Source organism: Acipenser ruthenus, chromosome 33 (genome assembly GCF_902713425.1).
Source record: "Acipenser ruthenus chromosome 33, fAciRut3.2 maternal haplotype, whole genome shotgun sequence".
NCBI classification, from domain to species: Eukaryota; Metazoa; Chordata; class Actinopteri; order Acipenseriformes; family Acipenseridae; genus Acipenser; species Acipenser ruthenus.
In genome coordinates, this window is record NC_081221.1 from 13,286,902 (window position 1) to 13,311,529 (window position 24,628).

Below are 24,628 nucleotides of genomic sequence, written 5' to 3' on the forward strand. Positions count from 1 at the left end.
TGAAAATAAGAATTTTATTTTAGAAAAAAAATCGACAGTACAATATTGCAATGAGTAATTCCTATTCAGCGATCCTGGAGCAGCAATTAAATGACAGGGTATACCCAATTATTAGTTTCCCGTAGATAGATACATTACAGTAATATGGTCACTATGGTCATTCATTTATATTACCTTTATCATTCTGCTTTCAACTCAAGTGAATAATTTAGCACACTTCTGCAAGACACAAACTTGTGATAACTGCACAAAACTGTATGTTCCAGACTAAGTAATTAGAAACAAATGAGTTTTAGCAACACATGAACACCAAGGAGCATTCAGAAGGTGTACATGGCTGGTGTTGGTGCTACAGCGTACATATCAATATATTAAGTCTTGTTAAAAATACAAGCGACAGAAACTGTCCCGTGTACAAAATAAACATATTGCAATCTTATCAAATTGTGTACAAACGGTGACATCAGTGAAAAGGTGTATTAATAAAACAATAATATATTAGTAAATATGTATTTATTATATACAGTTGACTGGAGTTGGAATATCGTTTATATAACTGAGCGTTCCCAGTGCTGTGATAGGCGCAGTGCCTCACTGTATAAACAAAGCAGGTTAGAACTTAAACAATTATTCTGGGTAGACACCAGGTGGCGCTGTTTCAAACCAGGTGGCACTGTGTGCGTGTAAGAATCAATCCCTGTACAAACGGCTGGTATTTCGTGGAGTGTTAGATGATATTTTATCTTCTTATCCAGCTAACACCAAGTAAGCATAGCAGAGAAATAAGACAAGCTAAAAAGAGTGTGAAGGACACAACATATCCTGGAATATATGGAATACTGGATCCTGTAAAAAACAAAACAAATACATAAATAATAATAATAATAATAATCTTTGAAATTCATGAATGCTTTGTAAAGGAAATCCATTTGAGGATTTACCTACTATATCTATGAGACAGCTGGACACACTGTGGTTTATTAGATTTTTGATTTCATTTCAATACACAAATTGATGAGTGCCTTTCAGGATATATTTTTCCACAAAATAAATTAATATATAAATAAACATTCACGCTTGGGATCGTCTTTAATCTCGACTGTGATCGATAATGCATCTTCTTGAGTAGTATTGAAATATCTGCAAGCAAAAAACGATGACTGCATTATCTTCACTAACAGATTAGAAAACAGATACTATTAAAAATTTGACTTATTATTATTAGTTTATTTAGCAGACGCCTTTATCCAAGGCGACTTACAGAGACTAGGGTGTGTGAACTATGCATCAGCTGCAGAGTCACTTACAAATACGTCTCACCCGAAAGACGGAGCACAAGGTGGTTAAGTGACTTGCTCAGGGTCACACAATGAGTCAGTGGCTGAGGTGGGATTTGAACCGGGGACCTCCTGGTTACAAGCCCTTTTCTTTAACCACTGGACCACACAGCCTCCTATTTGCCATGTGTCCATCTGTCACACACACAGGGCCAGATTAACGCTGGGGTTTTAGGGGCTACAGCCCAGGGCCTCCGATTCTGAGGGGCCCACCCCAATATATAATACAATATCTAAAAAATGATTAAGTAGCGTGTGACTGCATGGATCGGAACATGTCTGTTTTTCCAAGCCGTACTGCGTTGGAGGAGCAGCGACTGTCTGATCACATGGCTTGACCTGTGATCAAGTCACGTGCCACTGTTATCAGGTGTGCTGCGGCGCGCACGTGACACAGATCAGAACCTGTAAATGTCTGACGCAGCAGCGTCGAGGAAGTACAAGAGCCACGCTGAAAAGCAGAAACACGTACAGCGTGAGGGAGATGCGTGAAACAAAACGCCAACGCTGACACGCTGCTGTAATACAATACCAACATATATATGTGAAGGTACCAGTACTTCAGAAAATGCATTGGAGAGAAACCAACTGGAGGAAACAACCTAGGTTTATATGGATTACAGTGGGGCAAGCTCCATGGAAAAATAAAAATAAGGCTTTTTCTCACTCTGTTTTGGTAGTAGTTTCGGATTGTGTGTGTTTCCATGTAGTTTTCTTTTAGTTCGATAAATTCTCATTCCAAATGCAAATAAACTAATTCATGTTAAAATACGGGAGGCTGTGTTTGTGCCTGATATCGTACAGCTTTCTTAAAACTTCCAGATAACTTGCTATTATGATAAAAGTGTGCAGTTTGCATTTCCAATTTTGTATTTGAAACTGCCAGTAACTAACGCGGTGGTCAATGCCCGTTTTCAAAACTGGCGCTAATTCAAACATCGAATCAGGTCAAATATTGATCAGCTCAGACTGAATAAAGGGAAGCAAATGAATATACAGAGGGGCCCCCCAAAACGATAACAGCCCCGAGTCCCCACTAAACTTAATCCAGCCCTATACACACATAATGGCAGCAGTGTGGAGTACTGGTTAGGGCTCTGGACTCTTGACCGTAGGGTCATGGGTTCGATCCCAGGTGGGGGATACTGCAGCTGTACCCTTGAACAAGGTACTTTACCTAGATTGCTCCAGTAAAAACCCAACTGTATAAATGGGTAATTGTATGTAAAAAATAATGTGATATCCTGTAACAATTGTAAGTCGCCCTGGATAAGGGAGTCGGCTAAGAAATTGATGATGATGATGATGATGATGCTGGGCCAGGTAGGTTCGGCTCTGTAGAGTAAGTATCGCAGCGGGCTCATCTGTACCAACATCCCGCGGCACACTCCCTCACTCCCTGCTTCCTCTGACTGTACTCACTGTATGAATTGCTTTCTGTGCGTGGGCGAGTTACACTGGTACAGCTTTCTGAACTTTCGCCAACAGAACACGAATGTAACTGCAAGCTTTAGGGACTGCAAAAACTCCGAAATAATGTCTAATAATCATTATTAAACCTCATCTTGCATTTTTTCGTTTGTTTATCGTTTTTTGCATGTTGTAATCTTAAGAAGTGGGTCAAAAACGACCCCCAGGGATAAACCCAGCTGCGTTAATGCAGCGCTTTAGATCATTTTGCATGTGTGTAAGCAGCATGCTTTTGAAGCTGGGCAGATTTACCCTTTAGGGGAGGATTTTAGTAAGCGAGGGATCACAGGGTGGAAATTGGAAGCAGACATCGCTGCCCTGGCAAGTCTGCATGTATTCATGTGCTCTGTTATTGCCGTAAAGCTTCTCAGAGTGACTTCTTATAGCATTGGAGGTTTAAGGCAGGGCTTCCCAAACCGTGGTCCGTGACACAGTCCCGAGTGGGTCGCGGGAGCAATGGCATTCCATGTATTTTTTTCCTATTAATAGTGGAAAGCGGCAGCTGAAACTGTATTAAAATACAGTGTAGCAAGGCAGTGTTGCGGACTGTCAATCAAAGCAGAACTTCACGAATCAGAGCCGACAGATGTCCTTCCTGTGGGCGGGATGTTAAGGTCATGTGATCGCTCAGCTGGCAGGTGTTAACAGCGTGGTCAGTATTAATGAAATTACAATATGTCGAATCCGCTACTAAAGAATACGTTTTAAAAAGTATACAGAACACAACAGGCAGCTGCAGGAGTTTTAATGTATTTGTACCGCGGGCTCAGCTTTGAGGAGCTGGAATGGGTTTGTTATTTTGTAGAAACGTTTTCATGCTAGCTTTTGTACTTGATAACATTCGTTTAAAAATTCAATTGGTGGCTATGATGAATACGTTTTTGTGACTAATTAGCTATTAACATTTAAAATATTGAGTACTTTGATGTATGTTTCAATAGTAACTAAATCAAGTTATTAATCAAACTGATAAATCTTGTTACCGGTAATTGATTTATTAAAATGTTTGGTTATACTGCAATTTTTATTAATTACTGGCTCGTTCACAGTCGTCTTAAAATAACGCTATAATAATAATAATAATAATAATAATAATAATAATAATAATAATAATAATAATATTTGACTGATTCAAATTTCGCTGCAGATGGATTTTTGGTTAAAAATAACTGCATTTTTAAAAATTTCAATTATACAAAGGTACCTAATTTAAAGGTTTGATTAAAAAAAACGTCTGGCTAGTTTTTATTTACTAAAATTAAAGCGTTTCAAAAAAATATTTTCACTCAGTGCATATTCTGTGTGATTTCCATCTTTCACAATATTTATTCAAATGAATAAAGGTGAGTTTAGATTAGGTTTATTTATAATGTTACAGGTTTAAACATATAAAATGTTTGACATTTTCCCAATTCTTAACAGTGGGCCGCAGTGCCTAATGCAGCTGAACAGGTGGGCCTTGGGTAAGAACGTTTTGAACCCCTGATTTAAATTAATGAAACCATAACAACCCAAAATACACTCGAGAATGCATAAGCCAGACCATTCTGCCACACGTGACAGGATGTCATTGCGGTGGAGAATGTTTGTGTGTTTTGCCACGTGTTGGAGAAAGTCATGCGCAGCATTTATTTTTAAGGCTTGCTATTATTATAATTTAGCAGACGCCCTTATCCAGGGCGACTTACAATTGTTACAAGATATCACATTATTTTTACATACAATTACCCATTTTATACAGTTGGGTTTTCACTGGAGCAATCTAGGTAAAGTACCTTGCTCAAGGGTACAGCAGGAGTGTTCCCCACCTGGGATTGAACCCACGACCCTCCGGTCAAGAGTCCAGAGCCCTAAGCACTACTCCACACTGCTGCCCGTTATATATATCTCTGCTGAAGTTCAGAACAGTTGAGTTTGCATTCCTTACAAAACTAGCTAAAATAACACAAAAACGTTTATTTTGTCTGCAGTGAAGATTAGTGTCTACAGCAATCCTAAATATTTCATCTCACGAAAGATGGCACGCACAGGCCAGGTGCCAGTCAAACAGCGCAGTGCCCAGGTTTTGTTGTTCAGTATTCATTTATATCCATCCAACCCTGTCCCCACTCGTTCGTCTGTGTTCCAGGGTTAATAGATTCAGTTCTTTTGGTTGCAAAAAAATGTTTAGCCTAAAGTCACGACAACAAACGAAGAAGTGTTTCATGAAAGGCTTTTCAGTGAAATGGGCTGATCACAGAGTCAGCGCAGCCATTTAAATGACTTGTGTGCTTTGATCTGATAACTCTAATTGGAATGAGGAATTTGGAGGTGTACAAGTTCGTTTTTTTTCTTTTACTATGCAGATTCATTATGCAGTGTTTGTATTATTATTCAGTAATATACCAGCATAAACCATTTCCAACTTTACATTTTCCAATAAAGAAGGGCTATTTCACTCCTACAACATTATATATTATTATTATTATTATTATTATTATTATTATTATTATTATTAATACATTAAATTATATATCCCTTACACACAGCACAAAATAAGCAAAATAATTGCTGTCTCCAAATGTTTCAATTTTCAATAAGTTCACACTCATGTTGCTGTTTCTAGGAGTTGATCAATCAGTCTGCAGCTCCAGTATGCACCAATTGCTCAGGGTTTTTGTCTTTCAGGTAAATTGCAGTAAATTTCACCCACCTGTTACCAGTCTGCTGAGCCGTTTCTGCAGGTAGTCGTTCTTTTGAAGTAGCAGCAACTGAAACTGAATGCAACTTAGACCTGCTCTTTATCTCCTTTTGCTCATAACCAGGGAGAGTGCTGTACTTTTGATCAGCTGCTGATAAGGTGTGGATTTATCATACTTTATTTGACACAATCTCACTAAACAAACTAATGCATTTATTTCCGTGCTGTTGAATCAATATTAGAAGTTTCGATGTCCAGGCGTTTTTATTTTATTTGATGAATGCCAGCTTGTTAACCTTCCACTGATTACAAAACTTAAAGCTTCCTTATCTGTCAAATAGGGTACTGGCGACAATCTTCTCAGCCAGTACAGTTAACAGCAGCAGGCAAACACTCATACTAAAATATCTAATCAGAAACAGATCATATGGATTCATGTAAAACAATCTCACCTCTGTTGACAACATGCAGCTTTAATATACAATTCCGACACTGTTGTGTATACCTGTTGAACAATTGAGACATTTTGAGAGGACAAGAGTGACCAAACAGATTGCATGTACTGTATGAACACATGTTTCCAACCATTCTTTATTAACCAGAGACAGATGGGTTCAAGAATCAAAACTTATATTGCAACCAAGTGTTAGTGAATAGCTATCATTTAGACAGGAATGTACTTCAGAAACACAACTGTGTGCTCGTCCCTGTTGGAAATGCTTCCATTAAGTTTCTCAGAGTAAAGGCTCAGCAAAGAATAGTAAAGCACAGTGAAAGCATAGTAAAGCAGTTGCAAAGCATATTTAAATACACGGTAAACCAGGATAAACGCATAGTATAACAATGGGAAAGCATGAGGGAACTGCAAAACTACTGTTCCATTCTACTGTGATGAACTTCTAAGGTGTTCTGTTCATCCCAATTTCCCCTCTAGCAACGACTCGTTATTTGTTTGTTTATTTAGCAGACGCCTTTATCCAAGGCGACTTACAGAGACTAGGGTGTGTGAACTATGCATCAGCTGCAGAGTCACTTACAACTACGTCTCACCCGAAAGACGGAGCACAAGGAGGTTAAGTGACTTGCTCAGGGTCACACAGTGAGTCAGTGGCTGAGGTGGGATTTGAACCGGGGACCTCCTGGTTGCACACCCGTTTCTTTAGCCACGTCAAGGTGTTGTTTTAATAAAGCTGTGTGTTTGTTTCTAAGTGCTGTTTGAACTTTGCAGCCCTGTTAATTTTTTATTGTGCTGCACCAGTAGCTGTCTGGGCTGTGAGACGTGTCTGCTGTTTTATTTAGCTCAAAGATTAACCCTGGAGGGATTGTGAGGCATATCTAGTATACTGAGTTTGCATCCCATCAAGTTTTACACAGGTAATGCATTAAATGTCAATTTCAAGGCAAGTTAAATGATTCAACTTACTTAACAGGTTTGTGTTTAACTGGTACAGGCTCTTCATTGTTTTCTTACTGATGAAAACTAGGCCAACTGTGGCACCCTGGAAATTAATTAGTACATTGAACCAATTGAACTCTGCCCAGGTAAAATGCAGAATTGCTTCTATTTTACCTGTTAAAGCTGGAGTGAATCTACAACCAGAGCACCTCCCTCTTCACAAGATTCCATGACCAGGGCACCTCCCACTTCACAAGATTCCGTGACCAGGGCACCTCCACATTCACAAGATTCCATGACCAGGGCACCTCCCCCTTCACAAGATTCCGTGACCAGGGCACCTCCACATTCACAAGGTTCCACCAGGGCACCTTCCCCTTCACAAGATTCCATGACCTGGGCACCTCCCCCTTCACAAGATTCCGTGACCAGGGCACCTCCCCCTTCACAAGATTCCGTGACCAGGGCACCTCCCCTTTCACAAGATTCCACGACCAGGACACCTCCCCCTTCACAAGATTCCATGACCAGGGCACCTCCCCCTTCACAAGATTCCGTGACCAGGGCACCTCCCCCTTCACAAGATTCCATGACCAGGGCACCTCCCCCTTCACAAGATTCCGTGACCAGGGCACCTCCCCTTTCACAAGATTCCGTGACCAGGGCATCTCCCCTTTCACAAGATTCCACGACCAGGGCACCTCCCCCTTCACAAGATTCCACGACCAGGACACCTCCCCCTTCACAAGATTCCATGACCAGGGCACCTCCCCCTTCACAAGATTCCATGACCAGGACACCTCCCCCTTCATAAGATTCCATGACCAGAGCACCTCCCCCTTCACAAGATTCCATGACCAGGGCACCTCCCCCTTCATAAGATTCCATGACCAGGCAGGACACCTCCCCTTTCACAAGATTCAGTGACCAGGACACCTCCCCTTTCACAAGATTCCGTGACCAGGGCACCTCCCCTTTCACAAGATTCCATGACCAGGCAGGACACCTCCCCCTTCACAAGATTCCACGACCCGGCACCTCCCCCTTCACAAGATTCCACCAGGGCACCTCCCCTTTCACAAGATTCCGTGACCAGGGCACCTTCCCTTTCACAAGATTCCATGACCAGGCAGGACACCTCCCCCTTCACAAGAGATTCATTCACTTGGGATCAGAACAGATACAGCATGCTCATACACCTCCATTTTGATCACATAAAGCGAGGTGTTATCTACTGGTTCAGTAAGAAAGGGAATGTGATTCTTGATTGTGTGTTTGATAACTGGAGCCGTTTCCCCTGTGAAAAGAATCACTTGCCCCCCCCCCCCCCCCCCCCCACGAATAACAAGAAGTACCTCGTGGATGAAAAACTGACAACTCAATAACTATGGAATTCTTTAATTAAACACAATGATCAGATATTTCACCAATAAACACACAATCATTTTATAATAATAAAAAAAAAAAAAAATCTAAAAGGCTCAATCTGTAATACTAATAAAATAATTAGGCAAGCTTATTCAGTGGGTGATGTAGGTGTAATTACAAACTATACAGGGGGGGGCAGCGAATAATTATACTTGAAGAGCAGCTGGAAAGCAATGAAGCATCAACAAAGTGCGGCACAGACAGGCGGACATCTTCCTTCACACATTCAACTTGCAAAACAAATGTTACTACTTTTCAGTAACATAATGTACTAAAACAGTGCTCTGCTATTAATTAAAAAAACATGTAAAACCGTTGTGCCATTGATAGACGAGCAGTGTATACTAGAGGTGTGCCGAGTAACAAGTGCAAACAAGTAGCCGTACTAATAAGCATACACACTCAGACAGAAAACATATTCTGCAGGACACCTCACTGCTAATGCAACTGCATCTGCATTGATCACACTTCACAAAGAGCTTTCCCCAGTCCACGTCTGCATCTCTTTATTTTTCTCTCGGAAAACGGCAGGTGGGGACTCGGTTGATCTGGACGGCGTGGTCGTTATCGGGGTCTGCAACAGGGTGCAAAGGAACAGAAATGTGAGGGGGGGGGGGGGGGAGCAGCTCAGTTTAACTTTATTAAGGAATTGCAAAAAAAAAAATTTAAATAAATAAATAAAAACACTGTTTTAAAACAAAACTCATGCTGAATAAATTTTCCCATTGGCTGTTGTTGGTTGTTTGTTTTCATGTGTAAATCTTCACAGCCATGATGTTTCACTGTACCTTTAACATCAGCTCAAACCAGGCGCACAGGTCTAATTTTGTAACGTCGCCAAACACAACGTCTGTGTAAAAAAAAAAAAAAAACATATAAGTTAATATACCATTCTCGTTGTGTTTTTTGCCTTCACCAAATAACCACCCAGCCTGGTCTCACTCATTACTGTAATCAGTTCCCTTCCAGTGGAGTTCTGTTACTAGATATGCACAGCTTCAGCATTCAGTGGAGCCTCTTAATTATTTGTTTATTTAGCAGACGCCTTTATCCAAGGCGACTTACAGAGACTAGGGTGTGTGAACTATGCATCAGCTGCAGAGTCACTTACAACTACGTCTCACCCGAAAGACGGAGCACAAGGAGGTTAAGTGACTTGCTCAGGGTCACACAATGAGTCAGTGGCTGAGGTGGGATTTGAACCGGGAACCTCCTGGTTACAAGCCCTTTTCTTTAACCACTGGACCACACAGCCTCTCTTTTGAGTTCAGTGTTCTTCCCCTGAATTGCATGCATTTTGATTTCATTAAAGGTTCTCCAACTGAATTCATTACTGGATTGAGTTAGAGAGGCTGATGGCAGTCCAGTTTAATAATATAATCTTGTGTATTCAATGGAAAGTTGTCTAGAATCTGTGACAAATCCAAAGCAGGTCACTTTTGCTCTTTTTAGAAAAGAGGATTATCACAAGCAAGACGTCTCCTCTACCCTTTGTCCCCAGTGCTGAGGCTACAATGGGCACTTTGCCTGCTTGCCAAGGTCATAAAACACCATCATAACTTGAAATAATTAACAAGATATTTATGTACCCTTGAGCAAGGTACTTTACCTAGATTGCTCCAGTAAAAACCCAACTGTATAAATGGGTGATTGTATGTCAAAATAATGTGATATCTTGTAACAATTGTAAGTCGCCCTGGATAAGGGCGTCTGCTAAGATAAATAATAATGATGATAATATATTTAGTCAAACTAACATACAAGTGCTTAATTGTTAGTTTGTATTTTTACTGGGCCAATATGATTCTCAAACAAAAACGAGCTCATACATTACAGCCTTTAACAAACATTTCAGCCAGTGTCTTTGTCAGTGTATTGATTTTAATCTTGACTTATTCTCCACGCTAGTTACTCCAGAATCAGAGTTATTTCTTTCTGGTTTCCTTTCTGAAAAAAAAAGCTATGTGAGAATAATGATCTGGAGTAAACAGCTTTGAGGATCTAGCCCTTGAGTGTTTTCAAATGATTAATGAAAATATCTCGCTTAGCAGCCTAATAGCATAGCAAAGAAAAAATCAACCGTGGTCTGTCTGCTAAACACGTTCGAATGGACAAGGAGCCCTTTTTTGTGTTCTTTCTATAGTTCTTACAAGAATATTTGTGCTCTGAAATTGTAGCTCTTAAAAGAGCCGCTGTGCTGTGATGAATAGTCTGCTGTCCTGTCAAGGCTTCTCTGTTGATACCAGCAAAGGCAAAAAGGCAACTCTTTTCATTAGCTTTCAGAAGAGCCTTTGTTTATCTTTGAGATGTTTTCAGTTGATGCTGCCAATTACAACACATTCATGAGCAAAACTTGGGTATTTTTTTGTTTGACCGAACAGATGACAACAACAATAACAATCATAATAATAATAATAATAATAATAATAGATATTACTGCACCTTACAATATTATTTAATAGGAATGTATTAGCCATGACTGTACTCATAAGGATACTGTAAGAAACTATTGACAAACTTTTTTTTTTTTTTAATTTAGTGGTCACCAATTAGATTTTTTTGTTATTTTCTCCCCAATTTAATAGTGTCCAATTATTTTTAGGCTCAGCTCACCGCTACCACCCCTGTGCTGACTCTGGAGGGCGAAGACGAACACGCTGTCCTCCGAAGCGTGTGCCGTCAGCCGACCACTTTTTTTCACACTGTGGACTCACCGTGCAGCCACCCAAGAGCTACAGCGTCGGAGGACAACGCAGCTCTGGGCAGCTTACAGGCAAGCCCGCAGGCGCCCGGCCAGACTACAGGGGTCGCTGGTGCGCGGTGAGCCGAGGACACCCTGGCCAACCTAACTCTCCGTCCCCCGGGCGACGCTCGGCCAATTGAGCGCTGCCCACTGGAAGCTCCCGTCCACGGTCAGCTGTGGAATAGCCTGGACTGGAACTCGTGACGTCCAGGCTATAGAGCGCATCCTGCACTCCACGTGGAGCACCTTTACTGGATGCGCCACTCGGGAGCCCCCTTTTAATGTTTATTTTACTATTCGTGCATACTGTACAGTATCATTGAACATTTAACCATTATGAATTAACAGCTTTCTCTTAAAAAAAATTATGATTATCACATTTGATACTGTACGCTGTTTACCATGTCCTGAATGAGCGAGGGGGGCAAAAGGTTTATCTGTACAGTGAAGTGTCAGGGAAATACTAAGAGGGACAGCCCGTCAGACAAACCACAGTGATATTTCGTATTTAGGTTAATAAGATAATACTCTACCTCCAGATCCCCAGGCTGATGCCTATTAACAACAGCAAAGAAAGAAAAACAGCTGAAAGAAGTATATTTGACACCTGCCAGCCTGGAAGAGATGGAATACTCTGTCCTGCTGAAAGAAAGACATCATTTTACCAACAGAAACTAAAAAGCAACGACATATAAAGTTCGACTTTAGAAGAAGAAACTGAATTTTGCTGTAGGGGGTGGTTATCGTCATGGAAACCCTGCACAGGTGGATGTTATAGGTCAGTGTTTCTCAAGGTGTTTTTTTTGGGGGCGTCTGCAGGTTTTGTCTACAGATTTTAAGTCAAATGTAAAATCCTGGTTTTGCTCTCCGCCTCTTATCTGCCACAATATAAAAAAGAGAGATTTTCAGGGTGGGAGAGAGCAAGGGCCACGTGTTCATGGCAGGGTCTGTGATTCTATGAGGGGAGGCTGTGCTGTCGTGAGCCGAATGGCCTCTTCTTGTTTGAAACACTTCATATGTAAACTGTATTTTACTAAGTGAAAAAAAGGGCCAACCGTCATGCTCAAACAACATATCTTCGCTCCAGCAAGCGAAGCAGAATGACAACAGATTACTGACCAATGATTTTAGCACTCGATCGCAGCTCTCCCTGGTCCTTTCCGTATTTAATGACGCAGGACACCTGCCCCCCCTCCGGTTCGGGAGTCCTCAGATAACTCCTGACAGTGTACAGCCCCTCCCCGTCCTGCTCCTCTCTGGTTTCAGACTCGGCTGTTAAAACTGCGCCTCTCCCATCCGTCCACTGCAGATCAGGTTTGGGGTACCACCCCCTCGAGACACAGGACACTTTGAAACCATAACGGGTGTCTTCAACGAGAGAGATCACAGGGGTGCTGCCAACGGCTGGGGATACAAGGGGGTAACGTTTCCAGTGATGCTAATGAGGTTAATTATTTGTTCATACTTTTTGTCTAGCTGTAGTTTAAAAGAACTGCAGCTATCAAAATAATTCATAATGTGACCAGTTTTGGAACTCCATTACACGGGTCTCCAATTTGCAGTTTTGAAAGAAGCACCTGTCAAAGCAGGCATGTATTTTCTGTTTCGAAACATGGTATTACATTAGATTAAAGAAAGTTCATGGTTTCTATGCCTTATTCTCAGGTCATCTGTTACACTTGCACTTCCTGGAGCATTCACCCCAACCATCTTAGATCACATGTTACTGGCTGAAAGCACATCAGTCAAAAGGGGAAGCTAGTTGGTTTTTAACAGGCAAGAAGCCATTAAAAGGATGGGATGATTTCACAATGTAGGTGAATTGAGCAATAATTCCCCAGTTGAATCAGAAACATGATACTTGCTATATATAATGAGTTTTGTAACATTACTCTCCAGTCACCTGCGTGTAAGGGGCAGATGTGTAGAACAGTCAGGACAGTGAGGTATTCCAAGAGGCTCTGCATTTCTGTGAAATAACACACGGGCAAGGTCAGGGTCAGTTACCTTGTATACAGGTGTGGTAACACACTCTTAACAAAACACAGCCATTTTTAAACACGAGTAACATGCACTACTGTCAGAAACGATGTAAAAATGAACACTTGGCAGAAAAATCCTCCAACCTTTCACCAAAAGTCCAGCACACGTTGGATGAGGTAGCTACCTATAGCATTCAGGGCAGGAATTCAAAAAAGGGCTGGTTTTGTACAGGTACTGTTTCGATATAACTCGGAACAGCTTCAGTGTGGGCAGTTAATGCTATTTCATAACAGCGGATCCATTTCTAACAGCAGTCGTCATGGAAACGAGTTCAGAACCCGAACACTGTCGATTTAAAGCTACATTAATGTGGGCAGGTCTATCGCAACTGTATCGGTACTGAAAATTGAGTTAGGACAGAAAGTGGTTTCGTACGGGTAAATTCTATACCGAGACAAACTGTACCAGTATCGTACCGATTCATGTGTGAACAGGGCTTAAGGCGTTCTGTATTATAATATTGCTGCTGGTTGACCAGTTCTGAGAGAGCTTCCTGTTATATCACGGTATGACTGTTATGAGAAGCTTCCTGTTATTTTTTAAAAGTCCAGATTGCCCTCACACACATATATTTAAATAGACAACGTTTTAGTTTGAGAAAGGCGTGGCAAAATAAATAAATAAATAAATAAATAAAAGCACTTTGGGGTGGTTAAATATTTCCTGAATAAAAGTGTCACTTCAATAATACAAATATGTTTATTTTGCATGACAATCTTTCAGTGCAGTCTGTTTCCCCTTTTTTAGTTTCTATTTCAATCGTGTCTCTAACACTTGCGACGTCTAAAATTGACTGTGTGGTTTTCTTGTAGATTAAAGCGGAAAGTACTCCTAAGCAGGACTATTGCATGATAAATTCTCCGTTACTAACCTGTTTTAGTTGTGATGCCTCAAACTCCATGCACACACAGCGAGCCAGTGCATTACACTCGGGTCTATTTAAATAATAAGAAACCAAAATGACGCGACAGATTCTGACTTTCTGTAGCTCCGCCTCGAACTTTCTCTCAGGAAACGTCTCTGTGTACAAATTTACAGGAAACGCGCACCTGATAGCAACCAGTCAAGCTGTATTTATGTAGAGGAAAACAAAATTTAAACCGCATGCATTTAACCCTTCAGCTCCACGTGTAAAAATGAATGTGCACGTCACGTACCAGGTTTTGAAAATCGTTTTAATTGCAATTTTTACCACTGAAAGTGTTATAAAATACTATTAGACAGGACATAAAACACAAAGCAGTGATAGAGACAACGTTTCTATTAACCCTTTGAGCCCCTGCGTGCCACTAAAACGCAGTTCATGTGTACTTGTTTAATACAATCAAACACAAGATTTCTGAAGAATAAAACGGTTTTATGGACAGGAAAACATTTACCACACGGTATAAACAGTCATTTAAAAACAGAAATCCTGTCTGTTCTATACTGTGTGGGATAGGTGACCTGCTGAAGTCTCACTATGAATAATAAAGAACCAGTACAGAACACAAAGAGAATGCAGGTATTCTGCACTTGCTAGTCAAATCTGCAGCATTATTAACAACAGGAAAGTACAGTTCAATAATAGCCACGGCAGGCTTTTTATGAAACAGCAGGCAGTGACACAAACAGCAGCAGCATTTGTCTCCACTTTACTCTCTAATCCGCAGCCATAAAACAGTCGCAGTTAAAGGCTGACTTTATCCACTTTGTCTCGGGCCCCGACCATTTCTCTGGAGACAGCACATTTCGGACAGCCTGAAGACACTTTTTGCTATTCAGGGACACTATCTTTCATCGCTGTATCTTTTCGCTGCTCTTGCGCTGTCCACGCGTCGCCTGTGTGAAAGATCAAAAGTATAGATTCTGTTCATTTTGTCTCTTCACTGCACATTATCGCTTGTCGCATCGTGCCTGGTGTGTAGGGGCCTTTGCGGACTTGGAAACCATTCAGCGGGACACTAGCAGCGAGGAAAGAATGTGTAATTTGACTGGATATGACATGTCAATAAACTGAGATCTGGTCATGGGGACACAATGCACGAGGGTCAGCAGCCGCTAAAGAGAGGGAGAGAGAGAGAGAGAGAGAGAGAGAGAGAGAGAGAGAGAGAGAGAGAGAGAGAGAGAGAGAGAGAGAGAGAGAGAGAGAGAGAGAGAGCGCCCTGAACTGTCCCGACCATATAGGGACTGTTGACATGTAAGCCTTTATACCCCACATTCGTGTAACTAACTCCCCAGTAATGTTGTTGAAGCTGACACCCTGGGATCCTTCAAGAAGCTGCTTGATGAGATTCTGGGACCAATAAGCTACCAACAACCAAACGAGCAAGATGGGCTGAATGGCCTGCTCTCGTTTGTAAACTTTCTTATCTTCTTATGTTCTTATGACAACTGCAACAGCGTCTCATACCTCAGCCAATCAGTTACCATGGTCAGCGCGGGTGCAGTTGCATGCACAAAGCCAGCCCTTGTTAAATACTTTCAGTTTCACGGGTACTGAGGGTTTGTTTTCACAGCTGTTCAAGGGTAAGAAGATGCACAAGTGCTGAAACTGAAACAAAACCCGCCAGCTGATTTAAGATAACGCCACCATGTGTAGGTCATAAAAAAATAATTATAATGAGACTGTGGACTATCAGTGGTAGACTACAATGTGCAGCAGTGTGGTGTAGTGGTTAGGGCTCTGGACTCTTGACTGGAGGGTCGTGGGTTCAATCCCAGGTGGGGGACCCTGCTGCTGTACCCTTGAGCAAGGTACTTTACCTAGATTGCTCCAGTAAAAAGCCAACTGTGTAAATCTTGTAATTTGCCCCGGATAAGGGTGTCTGCTAAGAAATAAATAATAATAGTGTGTGGGGCCCTCTTCTGCTTATTAATGAGCCTTTAGCCACAGCTACCAGTTATTTTATATATTTTTCATGAATTAATCATTTAACAGATGCTTGTATCCAAAGCGACTTACAGGGACTTGGGGGTGAACGATGCACCTGCTGCTGCACACAATAGGACCTCGTTTGTTTTACGTCTCATCCGAAGGACGGAGCACAAGGAGGTTCAGTGACTTGCTCAGGGTCACACACACACACACACATGCACACACACACACACACACACACACAAAACCACATCTCCCTTGCAGCTAGCCCCTCTCTGTGCAGTTTATAACCATTGGTCATGTTGCAATCAGACCATGATGACCACAGAACAAGAAAGGATTCGGTACCAGAAAGCAGAGGCTTGAATTTTCTACAGTAAGTTCGCTGTAAAATCTGGATATAACAAATTAAAGTTCAACTGAACTGCTGCTGCTCAGGACTCATCCCAGCAATATCTTTTCAACCTCCTTGGGTCATGAATCAATTCCAATGAAGTAACGGTGACCAGACCTCTGAAAAGTCCTTCTGTTCAGGAGTCTGTGGGGTGGGGCTCAGGGGGTATCTGAATTGACCCGGCCTCCTCTCGAACCCTCACGGTGCTGTACACAGACTGTTCCATACTCCTCCGCACAATATTGGCGTAGAGAGAGCTTTCTCTTCTGTCGTTCTCCGTCCCGCCACTGGGAGGCGCTCCTGCTGTCCGCACTGAAGTGTAGGTGATCTCATGGTTCTAGAAACAAAACACAGGAAGACTTTCTGTTGCTGTGTGGTGGGCGGTCGTGTTTCACCCCTGTTTGAATCCGGCTCAGGTGAGTTGAATTTGGGGCTTTTAATTTAGTGGACAGAACCAAATAGACAATTCCACATGATTGTCAATCTGCTTGAGAGAGATGCACAGAACGGAATGGCAGGCCAGAGTTGAGGTGTGCTCCTTCTCTCTAGCACTCCATCTCTCCTGCTCCCCCTCGCTCCTGCTCCCTCTCTCCTGCTCCCTCTCTCCAGCTCCCTCTCTCCAGCACTCCCTCTCTCCTGCTCCCCCTCTCTCCTGCCTCCTCTCTCCTGCTCCCCATCTCCTGTTCCCTCTCTCTCCTGCTCCCCCCTCTCCTGCTCCCTCTCTTCTGCTTCCCCTCTCCCCTGCCCCCTCTCTCCTGCTCCCCCTCTCTCCTGCACTCTTTATCTCCTGCCCCCTCTCTCCTGCTCCCCCTCTCTCCTGCTCCCCCTCTTTCCTGCTCCCCCTCTCTCCTGCACCCCCTCTCTTCTGCTCCCTTTCCCCTGCCCCCTCTCTCTTGCGCTCCCTCTCTCCTGCACCCCCTCTCTCCTGCACCCCCTCTCTCTCCACATGGTAACTACTTGGGAACCCCCAGAAATCTCCACTTTTGGACAGCTGACTGGAATTAATCCAAATCAATAGAAACCTTTCAATCCTACTTCCACAAAAGAGACAATATCTTTTCACACGAGACTGAATCGTGTTCAGCAGAGCCCTCACCGCATGAGACATGTCTGGGAAGTCACAGGACTGTGTGGCTCAATTGAGTGTTTACACAGAGAGAGGATCTGTTACTTTATACCTTAACTCTACATTATTCAACGCTGCTTCAGGAAACATTGTTACATAATACTGATTACTTTCTTATAGAAGTAATATATTACTGATTACTTATTACTTTTAGATTACTTTTATTATTATTATTTATTTCTTAGCAGACGCCCTTATCCAGGGCGACTTACAATTGTTACAAGATATCACATTATACAGATAACACAATATTTTTACATACAATTACCCATTTATATACAGTTGGGTTTTTACTGGAGCAATCTAGGTAAAGTACCTTGCTCAAGGGTACAGCAGCAGTGTCCCCCACTGGGGATTGAACCCCCAACCTGCCGGTCAAGAGTCCAGAGCCCTAACCACTACTCCACACTGCTGCCTACTTTTGCAAATAACAACAATACTAATATAAATAAAACACACAATGTGTACTTCTAATTTCACTGTGTTGATTCCAACACTTAACTGAACGTTGTACACATAATTCTTAACATTCTGTTGAATGAACTATCATTTATACATCTAATCGCACTCTGAAGACCTATAATACCAACATGAAACACTTTGCACTTTTACTGTGAGGGTTTCTGACTGCAATCTTAGTTATAATGCCAGTGAGAAAACGAATAGAGAAAACGAATCAGATCATCAAAGGAAAGTCATTTGCACACGGCAGCTGTTTCCAACTGAAGTCACAAAAAGTTATCGCTATTACTTTGGGCCCTGAAAAGCAATCTGATTACAAGTAATCACCTTGAGACAAGGTTACTTTATCACCAATAACCCAGCAGTGTGGAGTAGTGGTTAGGGCTCTGGACTCTTGACCGGAGGGTCGTGGGTTCAATCCCAGGTGGGGGACACTGCTGCTGTACCCTTGAGCAAGGTACTTTACCTAGATTGCTCCAGTAAAAACCCAACTGTATAAATGGGGAATTGTATGTAAAAATAATATGATATCTTGTAACAATTGTAAGTCGCCCTGGATAAGGGCGTCTGCTAATAAATAAATAATAAACAAGCATTAAAACAGAGTGTTGATACAAAAACTATACCTGTTATTTTTTTTTTCTGTGGAACTCAAATATAGCATTAGGTATTTCATCGATTACAATGTCAATTAACAGTTTACTGTTTTATTGTGGTACTATAGTAGGAACTGTACAATGCTGCACAGCAACACAGTTTTAAGTGGTGGAAAGGAGCCTACCTGGTTAAGATTAACAGTGTATTCCATGGGATGTGGCACTGGTGAGGAGAGAGGAGGAGAGCGTGTTAGTGGTACACACACAGGGTATCATCTCATGTGCTAGCTAGAGGCAGGAGCCCCCTGTATATATATATATATATATATATATATATATATATATATATATATATATACTACCAGTCAAAAGTTTTAGAACACCCCCATTTTTCCAGTTTTTATTGAAATTTAAGCAGTTCAAGTCCAGTGAATAACCTGAAATGGTACAAAGGTAAGCGGTAAACTGCCAGAGTTTAGGTTACCAAAAACTGAAAAATAATGTACATTTCAGAGTTATACAAAAAGGCCTTTTTCAGGGAACAAGTAATGGGTTAACAACTTACAGCTGTTCTGCAGCAATGGAAGTAAATTAAGCCTTGAAAGTTGATGCTAACAATTCCTACAGGTGTCCCAACTTTTGTTGATTACTTACAAACCCTCTGTCTGTATAAAAGCAGTGTTGGAACAGACTGTGTTACTACACCCTCTTAAGCATTATTTGGACAGTATTGTACTGCAGGAAGTAGTATATTGCTCTCATAATGGTCGAGAAAAAGGCAATTAACAAAGGAAGACAGACAGGCCATTATAACCCTTAAAAGTGTAGGTCTTTCCTTTAGAGAAATTGCAAAGAAAGCCAAGGTGTCAGTGAGTACAGTTTCCTACACCATCAAAGGGCACTTGGAAACTGGAGGAAACTCTGATAGGAAGAGGTCTGGCAGACCCAAAGCCACAACAGAATCAGAAGACAAGTTTCTGAGAGTCAACAGCTTGCGTGATAGGCAGCTCACAGGACAACAGCTTCAAGCACAGCCTAACACTGGTCGAAGTAAGCAAGTCTCAGTTTCAACTGTGAAGAGAAGACTTCGAGCTGCAGGTTTGACAGGTCGAGTGGCAGTAAGAAAGCCATTGCTAAGATGGCAAAATAAGAAAAAGAGGCTTGCCTGGGCCACGAAGCACCGCCAGTGGACTACTGAAGACTGGAAGAAGGTCTTATGGACCGATGAATCAAAATTTGAAATCTTCGGTTCATCACGCAGGGTTTTTGTACACCGTCGAGTAGGCGAAAGGATGGTTCCTCGGTGTGTGACACCAACTGTCAAAAATGGAGGAGGAAGCGTGATGGTCTGGGGCTCTTTTGCTGGATCCAGAGTCGGCGACTTGCACAGAGTGAGTGGCACCCTGAACCAAAACTGCTACCACAGCATTTTGCAGCGCCATGCAATACCCTCTGGTATACGCCTAGTTGGTCAGGGGTTCATCCTACAGCAAGATAATGACCCAAAACATACCTCCAGGCTATGTCAGAACTACCTTAGAAGAAAAGAACAAGACGGTAGGCTTCAAATCATGGAATGGCCAGCACAGTCTCCAGACTTAAACCCCATCGAGCTGGTTTGGGATGAACTGGACAGAAGGGTGAAAGCAAAGCAACCTACAAGTGCAACACATTTGTGGGAACTTCTGCAACAGTGTTGGGAAGAACTTTCCGAACAATATTTGATTTCCATTGTAGAAAGAATGCCACGAGTGTGTTCGGCTGTTATATCTGCAAAAGGTGGCTACTTTGACGAGTCAAAAATTTAGATTAAATTTTGTTAAACAAAACGATTCCATGATTTCTTTTTTATCTCCAATTGTTTATTTGTTCTGTGCTTTAATTTCAGAGTACATTGAGACATTAAACTGCGTAAATTTCAATAAAAACTGTAAAAATGTGTTCTAAAACTTTTGACCGGTAGTGTCCATATATATATATATTAACCTTAAACACTCAATTCACATACATCCCAGGACATCCTCAAAATCATTTTAAACAGGAGGGGTGACGTCTCACTCCCACAGGAGACAGGGGACTGGGGCCGGCTGTGCAGATCACTGTCAGGGGGCTGTGTCAGCTCCACCGCTCCACTGAGTTTACCTTTCCTGCGGGCCATTCTCCAGTACTGCAGCACCAGTATGAGCAGTGTGACGGAGACCCCCAAACCAGTCAGGACCAGCGCAGTGATAGTGTGACTGCGGAGACCACTCAACAAGGGCTCTGAGAGGGGGGGAGAGAGGGAAGGGAGAGGGAGAGGGAGAGAGGGAAGGGAGAGGGAAGGGAGAGGGAAGGGAGAGAGGGAAGGAAGAGGGAAGGGAGAGGGAGAGGGAGAGGGATAGGGAGAGAGGGAAGGGAGAGGGATAGGGAGAGAGGGAAGGGAGAGGAAGAGGGAGAGGGATAGGGAGAGAGGGAAGGGAGAGGGATAGGGAGAGGGAGAGGGAGAGGGATAGGGAGAAAGGGAAGGGAGAGGGATAGGGAGAGGGAGAGGGAGAGGGAAGGGAGAGGGATAGGGAGAGAGGGAAGGGAGAGGGATAGGGAGAGGGAGAGGGAGAGGGAAGGGAGAGGGAGAGAGGGAAGGGAGAGGGATAGGGAGAGAGGGAAGGGAGAGGGAGAGAGGGAGAGGGAGAGAGAGAGGGAAGGGAGAGGGAAGGGAGAGGGAGAGGGAGAGGGAGAGGTAGAGGGAGAGGGAGAGGGAGAGGGAGAGGGAGAGGGAGAGAGGGAAGAGAGAGGGAAGGGAGAGGGATAGGGAGAGGGAGAGAAGGAAGGGACAGGGAGAGGGAGAGAAGGAAGGGACAGGGAGAGGGAGAGGGAGAGGGATAGGGAGAGAGGGAAGGGAGAGGGAAGGGAGAGGGAGAGAAGGAAGGGAGAGGGAAAGGGAGAGGGAGAGGGAGAGGGAGAGGGAGAGGGAAGGGAGAGGGAGAGGGAGAGAGGGAAGGGAGAGGGAAGGGAGAGAGAGAGGGAGAGAGGGAAGGGAGAGGGAGAGGGAGAGGGAAGGGAGAGGGAAGGGAGAGGGAGAGGGAGAGGGAGAGATTGTCAATAGCCAATTAGCTGCTTCCCCTATTGATTCACCTGCTTTGCAGCCAGTAACATGCTTTGCCCCAGAAGACAATGCTGAGGTAATAACCAAGGGGGTAGGGTAGTAACAGACTCCCTGGATGAAACTTTATTTAAACTCGTGCAATAGCAGATGTCTGTTTTATAATGACGTTTGCAGTGACACCAACTCCCCAGTAATGTTGTTGAAGCTGACACCCTGGGATCCTTCAAGAAGCTGCTTGATGAGATTCTGGGATCAATAAACTACTAACAACCAAACGAGCAAGATGGGCCGAATGGGGCCTCCTCTCGTTTGTAAACCTTCTTGTGTTCTTATGTTCTTATGTTTTTCTTGCAGAACTGCACATCTGATACTTGTATGACAGGTAAGATTCAGGGAATTATTTTGTTAGCTATGGTCGTTTAAACCCTTATTTAAACAGAGCATGTTTACCCTGGCAGCCTAGCTCGGCAGTGAAAGGACATCACGCCTGATTTGAAGCTTTGTAAGCAAGACATGCTGATGAAATTGAGAAAGACTTGCAGAGGAAAAGTGTCTCATTTCTTTTGCTATTTCTAAACAGGGCCCATTCCGACACTGTGATAAAAGCACATTGTTTCACGTCTGACCTGTGCTGCTGGCTCGGAGCAGAAGGGTTCTGTTGAAGTGTCCGGTTCCGTTGGTCCAGTGGCAGCGGTACCGGCCGGCCTGGCTGAGAGAGGGGGTCCAGTACAGGTCTGTGCTGCAGGCTGACAGCTCCCCACTGCACCGCGCTGTTCTGCCCTCAAACTGGACCGTCAGAACCAGGGACCAGCCACCCCCAGCCTGTGACCAGCGGAACCACTGCACAGTACTGGAGGAGTTTGGGCTGGGGCTCCAGGGAGATTGCAGACAGGACAGAAGAACAGGCTCCAGCACAGGAATCTCCACCAGCTCTGTAACAGATTCCAGTCAACTGTCACTGCACTGATGTTAGGGTTTTATACCTGCTGGCAATCTCCCTTTGTACACTAGACTCGTGACATTGCCATCTAGTGAGAGTCTGGGGAAGTGCAAGTGCAATACTAAACGATTTACAGCGACACCTAGTGGTCGTTACATGTATACCGAGCATCAAAAGAAACATCACTATTATAACACTTATTTAAAAAAAAAAATAAAGTATATAAATGCTGGACATTGACATTGTTTTTGGTTTCTTTTTAATCACTCAATCATTCATCCTTGACCATGACACGCTTGAGTGACTATGACTGAAGCATATGCACTTAATCACCTAATTAATGAGACTGTTGATTGGACACTGGATATGGAGCGATTTCAGCTGTTGAATTGCAAGCAATAAAAGAATCACAGGAAAAAAAGCAATATGCCACGTCTGTCGAGAGAGCAGCACCTTCGTGCGATCAGCATGTTGGAGGCTGGACTAGGGCAGCGTGCTGTGGCTCGCAGCCAGCCATTTCAAACCTGACGAGACGGTATAACCAGACACATTCTGTCAATGACACGCCACAAACTGGGAGACCAAGAGTCACAACACCTGCCCAAGATCGACAGATCATTCTGCAGCATCTTCGTGATGTCAATTGTTAATAAGCACAATAAAAAGTCAATGCACCTGCTCTGAAACAGAGTTTGTCATTTTTCAATCACATCTAGTGAATTTTATCTAAATACAAGTGATAAGTTTCTTTTGATGCTCAAATATAAGTGATACGTTTATTTTGATGCTCAGTATATAATAGGCTGGTGACTTTTTCTGAAACCACAATAATTGAAGATTACCAACACGTTGCACGTAGTGTCTGCAGCACAGATGCATCTGTTTTTGGTTCCCTACTCCAGCTTTACTGCCTCCTCTCCAGTCTTACCTGCGATTGTGAGTGTGATCTGACCCCTGTGAATGCCGCTGGGGAAGATGGTGAAATCACAGCTGTATTGACCCTGGTCCTGGCTGCGACACGCTGTGACAGTCAGGGACGTCTCCTTCAGCCTGGCCGAGTCATTGCTGACTGAGAGCCGCCCCGCCCAGTCTCCCGAGGGGTAACTGGTCCCGAAACTGGGATTGAAGACCACCAGTTTCTGCTCTGGAGATCGTACCCAGGACACCTGCACAACTTGTGTATTCTGACCTCCGTCCACTAGAGAGCAGCGCAATGTCACATTCTGACCCACATAGCCCACCACCTCCCTCTGGAACTCAACACGAGGGGTGCCCCCTGCTGGACAGAAATAACACAGGCGTTCTTATAGCAGTGACTGGTTTAGGGGTCAGACACAATATGAATCAATACATAAATAAATACATATGTATTACTTGTCAAAAAAATGCATAAATATTTATTTACCAGTTGTTGTTTTTTTTTCCGGATTTAACTTAAATCACGTAATTTTTCTGCATAAACCATTTTAATTTAAGTTTGATGATGATGAATTATCAGGTTACAAAACAGTACTGTATCAGCTGTGTTCTTTTGAGAGAAGTTCCTGTTCCTTTAGACGGAGCATTTACAATGGAAAAATCTGTTTGTTCCCTTAGGCGAAGTGTAGGTTCCTACACGCGAAGACTACTGTAAAACATAAAGGACTCGCAGTCCGGTAATTCAGATATATTCTCAAATATCTAACGTTAACATTCATACGTGTAACAAGAAAATCAATGTATACATTATAAAACACGAAAGAAGCAACAGAAACACAGCTCTCTGAAAACGGAAGTGTTTGTGGCTTCTTTTTTACGTTATTTGTATTTTTTTTTAAATTGTATTTTCCTGAGAATAGTATTTCACGTTGATATTAAGCAGACCGAGGTGAATCTGAAATTGTGGCTTATCAGTTCACGACACGCTGTTTTATAAGAGCTTTAGAATTATTATTATTATTATTATTATTATTATTATTATTATTATTATTATTATTATTATTATTATGTTCCTCGTTTTGTTTGTGGTGGAAACTGAATCAGCTTCTCTATATGGAGTCGTGCAGTCGCTGTGCTTCATAAAAACACCACGAAT

General features: G+C 42.8%; 1 protein-coding gene across 3 annotated transcripts in view; it reads right to left on the reverse strand.

The window, feature by feature from the left end:
• LOC117433224 (poliovirus receptor-like) overlaps positions 1–24,628 on the reverse strand; it is a 25,212-nt gene continuing 584 nt past the window's right edge. The window contains exons 2-11 of one of the 3 annotated variants that reach the window (XM_059006559.1): positions 23,483–23,833; positions 22,241–22,546; positions 20,675–20,794; positions 18,718–18,755; positions 13,969–16,685; positions 12,958–13,023; positions 12,174–12,458; positions 11,588–11,693; positions 9,100–9,161; positions 8,266–8,885 (exon numbers count right to left, since the gene is read on the reverse strand). In XM_059006559.1, coding sequence (XP_058862542.1) covers positions 16,485–16,685; positions 18,718–18,755; positions 20,675–20,794; positions 22,241–22,546; positions 23,483–23,833 — 1,016 coding nt within the window. In that variant the 3' untranslated portion in view covers positions 8,266–8,885; positions 9,100–9,161; positions 11,588–11,693; ... (1 more) ...; positions 12,958–13,023; positions 13,969–16,484. Of the gene's footprint in view, positions 847–8,265; positions 8,886–9,099; positions 9,162–11,587; positions 11,697–12,173; positions 12,459–12,957; positions 13,024–13,968; positions 16,686–18,717; positions 18,756–20,674; positions 20,795–22,240; positions 22,547–23,482; positions 23,834–24,628 lie in introns of those variants that run through there. The other 2 variants (XM_059006560.1, XM_034055301.3) reach the window with 2 other exon arrangements.